The following is a 9,191-nucleotide window of genomic DNA, read 5'->3' as shown; positions in this document are numbered from 1 at the left end:
TAATGAAGAAAAGTGTCAATAGAGTTGGTCAGTGGTGAAGGGATTGTCAAGATATAGTGAACATTAGGACATTGTAAGTCAGCATTACTTCGTGCAGAGTTGTAATTTTGAGAATTTGGTAGGGCTGTGTGAAGTGACAGAAAATGTGACACTCAGATTGCTTATTTCTGAGCAAGTCTCCAGGCTGCTCTTCTCTGTCATCTCAGCTTCCTGCTCCTCCAGGGTTTCTGACACATTCAGGATGTGGCTGCAACACCGTGTGTTGCACAGTAATAGACTGCAGAGTCCTCAGATGTCAGGCTGCTGAGCTCCATGTAGGCTATGCTGGAGGATGTGTCTGCAGTCAGTGTGACCTTGCCCTTGAAATTCTCGGCATATTTAGTACCACCATTTCCAGGATAAACATATCCAACCCACTCCAGGCCCTGCCCAGGCTTCTGCTTCATCCAGTGCATAATATAGCTACTGAAGGTGTAGCCTGAAGCCTTGCAGGACAGCTTCACTGAGGAATCAGGCTTCACCAGCTCAGCCCCAGACTGCTGCAGCTGGATCTCAGAGTGGACACCTGTGGAGAGAAAGGCAGAGTGGATGTCACTGTCACCTGAGTACATGGCCCCTCCTCAAGCCTGGAACTTGGAGCCCTTACCTGTGGCTGCTGTCACCAGGAAGAGGATGATCCAGCTCCATCTCATGTTGAGGACCTATGCACTCAGTGACTGTGGATAGGACACTGATTGTATGTTATTGGTGATGTGAACATTTCTGTCCCTGTTTTTAACACCTTAGAAGCACAGGATTTGCATATTCATGATCAGGGTTCTTCTTAGATAAGTGTCCAGTGTGGCTCCAGAAGGAGGTAGAGGACACCTGAGTGAGGCAACTGATTGCTGAGGACCTAATCCCAACTCTGTTTGAGGAAACACCTCTTATAACCCTTCCATAAGGTCTGTGCTAATTCTGTTTCTCGAACACCAGGGCCTAAGCACTCCAGAGATTTTTAGTCTGAAGCTGTAGCACTGACCACTGAAACTAATGGAAATAAAAATCATGTCTGTCAGCAACCAGATGTCCTCTACCTCCTTCTGGAGCCACACTAGACACTTATCTAAGAAGAACCCTGATCATGCAAAGGCAGCCAGATCAGGATCTGAGAATCCACAACAGACACACACAGGACAGACACTGCCCAGACAACTCAGCAACCATCTCTTCTGTGACTCCCTCTCCCCCCCAAAAAACACCCAGTGGGACTCTTTCCTTCCAGCCACATCCGTCTGGTCTCTGGTTCTTCAGTGACTTATATTCCTCTCACCATCAGCCAGGACTGCTCTTTATCCCAGAAAAGATCCACTTGGACCTTGGCAGACTTGCCTGGGCTGCACCATGAGGTAGTACATCTGTTTCTGCTCCACAGTATTCTGTCTTCCTCTGACCTTGCTCCCCATGCCATTATATTTGGGTTTATCTGCTCCTTCCCACAGCTTAGGTGACCTGTCCCAGGTCTTGCTTCTCTGAACTGCTGGGCAGATTCTGTTCTTACTTAGAATGTAGGTTTCCAAATCCTCAAGCTTCTTGCTTCTCGGTGCTGACAGACAGGGAGGCTTTTTCATATCTTACCTCCCAAAGTCTTCTTTGGAAGAATGGTAGTATTTGATATTCCCTCTAGATTTCAGGCCTATCTACAGGTTCTCAGCAACATGAGAAGTGTCAGGAATAAGTATTATCTCATGGAGATAGTCTGAAAATATAATATATTGGTTGTGACAACAAAAGTTATTGGCCTACATGATACCAAAGTTAAAGGGAAACTACAACTTAGCTACAAACCCTGTTTTACCAACAATTCTGTCTTATCCAAAAGACATGCATGCAGTCTATAACTGTGTTATGAAAGCTTACCCTTATTTCCTCAGATAAAATTTCTAGCACCCACATTAAGGAAGATTTTATTTTTTCAATTTGAAGAGATCCATGTTGGGTAAATATGCAGAGAACACGTGATGCCCTACTACACTGGGTACATCTACAATGCCAACCCTGAACTGAAGGATCAGGAAACATCCTGAACAGGGGACAGAAAGAGGGTAAAATCTATAGGATCAGGAGCCACCATGAGATGGCATCTTCCAGACAGTACAGGAATGCTGGACCTTAAAATCATGATAACATTGCTGCCTTAAATAGATGTGCATAGCATAAGAGGAAATATCTCAGGCTCCCACCCAAAAATGAAGAGGAACATGTAAACAGTGACTATTGAGAGAGGGAGAAATAGTTATTTTCAAACACAAACTCTCTGATGGGTTTCTCAATTCCAGGAGACTGCACATGTACAGAAAAATGTCTGAGGTCAGTATGTCACATATGCACACCCAAATACACACACACATACACACACACACACACAGAGAGAGAGAGAGAGAGAGAGAGAGAGAGAGAGAGAGAGAGAGGAGAATTAAAAGAGAGAGTCACATAGACATAGAGACAGAGGACAACCTTAAACCTTAAACCGTAAACCTTAACTAAAATTAAGGTAGTCGTGAATCTTAGAGGGAATGGGAGTAGCAAATGGGAGAATTTGAGTGGGGACATTGATGGGTTCAGTACTCAGTTTAAGACACCCTCAAAAATATTGGCAAAGGATGTAAGTAAAAGAAACCATCCTGAGTGAAGTAACCCAGTCACAAAAAGACATACATGGTATGTACTCATTCATATATGGATTTTAGGCATAGAGCAAAGGATTACCTGCCTACAACACAAACCATCAGAGAAGCATGGGGGTACAGAGTGAGTTAGGAGAAAGATAAGGGGGAAAGAGGAGGGGAGAGGAGGACATGGCAGAGCAGGAATATTGAGTAAGGGGAAGAATAGAGAAGAATAAGAAAAGCGATACCACAATAGAGGGAGCCATTACAGGTTTAACAACAAATCTGGCACTAGAGAAGTATTCAAAGATCCACAATGATGACCCCAAATAACATTCTAAGCAATAGTGGAGAGGCTACCTTAAATGGCCTTCCCTAATAATGAGATTGATGACTACCTTATATGACATCCTTCATCTAGTAGCTGATGGAAGCAGAAGCAGACACCCACCTAACCACTGAGTCAAACTCCTGGAATCCACTTGCACAGAGAAAGCAGTGATGAAGAAGGGAATCAAGATCAGGCTTGAGAAGCCCACAGAAACAGCTGACCTGAAGAAAAGGGAGCTCATGGACCCCAGACTGATAGCTGGAGTTAAGCATAAGACCGAACCAACCCCCCTGTATGTGGGTGTCAGTTAGGAGGCCTGGGAAATGTATGCTCTGATAGTGGAGCAGTATTTATCCCTAGTGTACTAATGGAGTTTGGGAGCCCATTCCTCATAAAGGGATACACTCTCAGCCTAGACACACAGGGGAGGGCCTAGGTCCTGCTCCAAATAATTTGACAGACTTTCAAGACCCCATATGGAAGGCCTCACCATATCCTGGGAAGAAGAGAGGTGACAGATCAGAGATTGGTGGGAGGCAGGGAAGAATGGGAGGTAGAGGGAACTGGGGATGACATGTAAACCAAACTTCTTTCTAATTTTATTTAAAAAGTATTTTCAATAAACATTGTGAAAGCAGCAGTAAAATCTCCCTACAGCCAGCTCCTTGGTTATTGTTGTTTATTCAGTACTGTCACTGGATGGGAAGACCTGGGAATCCAGGTATGGGCTCCTTGGGCTGAGCTATGGAGTCAGGGCTATCCTGGTTTTCAAGATGATCAGAGAGAGAAAGTTTTACATTTTCTGCAGAAGAATTATTTTGTGGTGCAGATACTAAACATGAATGCCTGGAGCAGTGGAGAGAAACAAAAATTACCTTTATTTGTTAAATATTAATGATACAATTCAAAGTCTTATTTTGTTATGTTTCTTTTTGTACCAGAGACAACACTTTGGATTTTAGATCAACAGAAGGAATTATAATACATTGTTTATAATGTATGAATAGCAGTTTCATGAATATTGGGTCCAGATGTGAAACTGAAGATATAGTTTTCAAGGGTGTATTTTAGTGTTCTTTTCTTGCAGTGTGACTGATGTCTGTTAACCCATGTTGAAAAACAATGGTACGAAATTATATACACTATTAATTTTTTATAAATAACTTCTTAAAATTTAAATCTTTTTGCTTGTAGTTATTGCTAATCTGGTGATGGTTGTGTTGAAAGTAACACACCTGTACATCAGGTCACTATTTTTAAACATCTTCAATGTACTGAAGGAACCATGTTTGTGAGTTCCAAATGTGGAGATAAGTCTAGAGCCTCCACTCTAGGGCCATGCTCTATTGTCCCTCCACCTTTCCTGACATTCTTGCTCCCTGGATTAATACACTCTGTCCTATTGGGGTTGAATCTCCGCATGAAGGTCTTTGAAATTGCCTCTTTGTGAGACAAGATTGAAAGTTCCTTGTTTTCCATAGAGGAAGTCATTGTACCATGAGTAAAAGAGTCCTCATGGTGATTGACAGGGCCTTTGATCTTGATCATTTTTGTTATTGTTAGCATTCCCAGGAGATTCTGTGAACTGTTCTCGTATCCTTCTAGTCGAGGTTCTACCCGCCATATGATATGGTCTCTTGGGCCTTAAATGAGGTTACCTGAGAGGACTAAACTCTGAATACATTCAAGAAACACCCTTACTGGACACTACTTTATTTGGATTTCCTTTATTCTCTTATTCTCTCTCATGACAAATGTATTTAGTAATGTTGTTGATGTTATGAACTTGATGTAATACTGGACTATGTCCCTCTGTGTTTATTTTGACAGAACATGTTCTCCAATTGAATGATCTCACTCCCATATAGGGATTGCTTTGAAATGTGTGTCGGCAGGTTTGTACTCTCTCAGCTAACCTATACATGTTAGGAGGTTGTCCTAGGAATCTTGTGTGACTGAGATGCACAAAAACAGCCATAATATGGAGTTCAGGGGAGGATGAAAGGCTTTGTCTATTCTTGAGAAATCCATTCTGTACCATATGAAATACTTCTATGAAAGCTGCATGGGTCTTTCCAGTTTATATCTAACAGTAACCCAAAAGCTATGTCAATCTTAGTCTTTCTGTTGATGCTTCCACAGATTCTCAGATAAGGGAAACTTTCTTTCCTTTCTAATCTGACACTGGTTTATGTTTGGAAAATAGAATTCATGATGGCGTTGACACTACTGTTTCATCAAAAAAAAAAAAAAAAAAAAAAAAAGTAGCAGGGGTCACTAGGCCTTTGAGGTAAAGAAATTTTTGTATACCTTTACTTGGTTCAAAAGACACTTCCTGAGATTCATTTGACATTTGGGAAAAAGCCCAGCAGGTAAGGAAGAATAATCATGAATTGTGTTGGCAAGATATTGCAACCAATTCTCATCCTAAGAATGCTCATATATGTGAGAGGAATCAGGTCAGATGAGAAGCAAATTGAGTTTTCTTGTCACTGGGTCCTGTTTATACAACGTGTTGGTGTTGATGTGAGTTACTAAAAATAGTAAATAAATAAACAAATGAATGAATAAACATATAAATATGTTCACACTGGACAATCCCACTGCGCACTGTTGTGGTGATATATTGTTTATGGGATAATAATAAAGCTACTGAAGATCAGTTTGTAAAGCCAGTCTCACTAGTTAGCTATAGAAACTAGACAGTGGTTGCCCACACCTTTAAAACCAGGACTCAAGATTAAGAGGTAGACTGAGCTCTGAGACCCAAATGACCCTGTGAGTCAATGGGAGCTCATGACTTCAATCCCAAGGTATTTGAGAGGTATTTATTGTAAGGGTATTTAGTCTCAGGATTATGGTCTAGCCACGTTGAGGAGAGCATAGCTGTCTGAGTGGATCCTGGGAACAGTGAAGTTAGGAACAGTTTAAGCATTGTCTCTTTAATTCCAGCATTGATAGAAGTAAGAGCAAGTGGCTGGCAGGTTTGCTTCAATATCTCCAGCTTGGAGCTTAGACACCAATATCAGTTTTTTGGGTTTTATTTTTCGTGTTGCACACCGCGTTATTCTTTTCAGTTTCTTTTTCATTATTGTTTTAATTAAAATAGTCATATTGAAGCCATGCAAACAATAGCAGTCCTATTCCTGCCATTCAGCCTTGATGAAGCCAAGGTTTATGTGTTTTCTCCTAATTAAAAAGAAAACCGAAAAAAGTATACAGAGACAGAAAATTTTGGATCCATATATAACACATTTATAATAGAGCCAAGAGTCAATAGATGTCCTAATTTGGCCATGTTGCCTCCTCCAACAACAACAATAAAGAGTGTGTGTTTGTGTATACATCAATGTAGAGAGAGCATTTTGCACCATGTACAGATGTCCATTCAATGTCTGTAATACAGAACGTGTTACAATGACAGTTCAGCTTCAGGAAACAGGGAAAAGAGCATGCAGGGCATCAGCTAATAAGATCACTGCTCTCACTGCAATGTTACCTGAGCAAGAAAATAAAGGAAATTAATTGAGGTCATGTAAGGTTTATTAACAGACAAATAAGATTCAATGTACTATATTCCCAGTTTGTACTCCCATTGCTCTGTCCCAAATGATGTCTGAGAAGCGGCCCTAAATGTTGCCAAATATGGAATAATATGTTGGCACAGCTTGTTTTTTTGTGATCTTTTCATTAAGGAAGCATATCAGTTGAGGAGGTCACTGTCAAACCTTGGTCAAGATATGGTGTACTGTATGGGACATCTTGAGTCAGCATAACTTCATTCTCTGATGGCATTTTGAAACTTTGACAAACACCCTGTAGGACTTTGAAGTTACAGACAAAGGGGCAAACAGATTGCCTATTTCTGAGTAAGTCTCCATACTGTTCTTTGTTATCGCAGCTTGCTGCTCCTCCAGGGTTTCTGACACACTCAGGATGTGTTTGCAGCACTGTGTGTCTTGCACAAAAATAGACAGCAGAGTCCTCAGATGTCAGGCTGCTGAGCTCCATGTAGGCTGTGCTAGAGGATTTGTCTGCAGTCAGTGTGGCCTTAGCCTGGAACTTCTTGTTGTAGTCAGTATTATCATATTCAGGATTAATCAATCCAATCCACTCCAAGCCCTGTCCAGGAATCTGCTTCACCCAGCTTATTATATAGTCAGTGAAAGTGTAGCCTGAAGTCTTGCAGGACAGCTTCACTGAGGAACCAGGCTTCACTAGCTCAGCCCCAGACTGCTGCAGCTGGACCTGGCAGTGGACATCTGTGAAGAGAGAGACAGAGTGGATGTCACTGTCACCTGAGTACATGGCCCCTCCTCAAGTCTGGAACTTATACCCCTTACCTGTCGCTGCTGTCACCAGGAAGAGGATGATCCAGCTCCATCCCATGGTGAGGACCTGTGTGCTCAGTGACTGTGGAGAGGACACTGATCATATGTTGTTCCTGGTGTGGACATCCCTGTATTTACCACCATAGACTCACATGATTTGCATATTCACAAACAGGGTACTTCTTAGATAAGGACCTAATCTAGTTAGAGAAAGAGGTAGAAGAGATCTGTGTCAGGCAGCAGGATGCTGAGAGAAAAATTTTCATCCTGTATGATAAAAGAACCATTCATGAGACCCATGCAGACCTTGTGGCTATAACATGAACCTAATACCTCAATTTAAAAATGGGATTGCAACCTGAGGTATTTGGTTCTTCTAGTGACAAAATTTGTCTTACATGGTATTAATGGTGAAAATAATTGTGAATGGAAATTTCAAAAATTCCTAAATTCTGAGAATGTGCCATCCTCTTTCATATATAATAAGGATTTAATATTTCCTTTTTAGCATGCTGCAGAATTCTGCTTCTTGTGTTTTAAAATTTTAAAAATACGTTCCCTTTTGTTTACTTATTTGCTTTCAGTTGTGATAAAGAAATGTTGTAGAGTTGAATAGTAAATCCTTCCATAAGAACACCTTAATTATGTCAGGTTGAACAAGCTTAGTCAAGAAATTACTTGATATCAGCTAGAACATCAATCACAATGACAATCAAAAGTCACCCAATTTAGAAAATTAAAAACAATTTACAATTTCAGATGGTATGAATATAGTAAAAACAGTCAAAGTTTACATGAGATATTAAACCAATAAACAAATTAAGAAAGATGGTGGTATAGGCCATGGGTAATATAAGTCAATATTATATATATTAAATAAATCAAGAAAGAAAAATACATACAGATTTATAGCTCAACTCTCCAAACTCTCCTGAACTCTTAGCCTCCTTCTCCCTATTAACTTTTTACACACACACACACACACACACACACACACACTTACACATTTATACATAAATACAGGCATACAACCTGCCCTGCTCAGTTTGTTCACTGTTGCTTGTAACACTGGAAGTTTGAAAATATTCACACATCATAAATATGAGCATGAGCCCATATGGACATACGAAGTTAAATCAATCCAATGAACAGAAAACAATCAAATAAATAGTAAATAAATATGTCTGTATATTCATAATGTGAACATGTTCACATTATGCAATAAATTTGCATGTTCATAATATGAAAAGAATTTCCATTTTTGAAGTATTATTGATTCAAAAATTAAATGCACATGAAAATTCCCATCCCATATTATAGTATAACTTGTCAAAAAACAAGAGACTAGAAGTGCTGATACTCAGATAAGGACAATTCATTGACTTGTATGTGGATGAGTGTGGTGAAAGTTGTGTGCACTCTTCAATAAACAAAGCACAGCATCACCATAAGTTCTCCCAATCAACCCATAGGCTATGTATGAGGGACAGGCACGTGTGTGGATGACAGGTCTACTTTAACATGTGCAGCTACTGCAGGATAATTCCAAGCAGCCACGATAAGAAAAGGACTTCACTATGAATTTTAGAGTGCTTTGTGGGGTAATGGAATTAATGAGATAATGGGATGACTGGCTTATCGCTATCATCAAAAAACATCATAGATGAATAAAATGATTGACAATAAAATATAAAGAAGAAATTAATCACAGCATATGAGGAAGGAGTAATTGACAAAGAAAGAATGTCAGAGAGAGTCTGAGAACACTGTGATGTGCTCTTGAGACGAGGAAAACGCTGCCCTGTGTGCAAAAATGATTGGACCTGGGTAATTTACAACACATGAGATAATGCAGATTTTTTTTCCTTGCAGTTCCTGCAC

The 9,191-nt window shown here is 40.2% G+C and overlaps 1 gene segment (V, D, J or C); it reads right to left on the bottom strand.

Moving 5' to 3' along the window:
- Positions 1-236: 236 nt before the first annotated feature.
- Positions 237-709, bottom strand: LOC127216950 (Ig heavy chain V region 23-like). The segment is given in 2 exon segments: positions 237-565; positions 647-709. Coding segments are annotated over 2 exon segments (375 nt in total).
- Positions 710-9,191: the final 8,482 nt, after the last annotated feature.

Source organism: Phodopus roborovskii, unplaced genomic scaffold, assembly GCF_943737965.1.
Source record: "Phodopus roborovskii unplaced genomic scaffold, PHOROB, whole genome shotgun sequence".
NCBI classification, from domain to species: Eukaryota; Metazoa; Chordata; class Mammalia; order Rodentia; family Cricetidae; genus Phodopus; species Phodopus roborovskii.
This window is presented reverse-complemented; position numbering and strand designations above follow the sequence as displayed.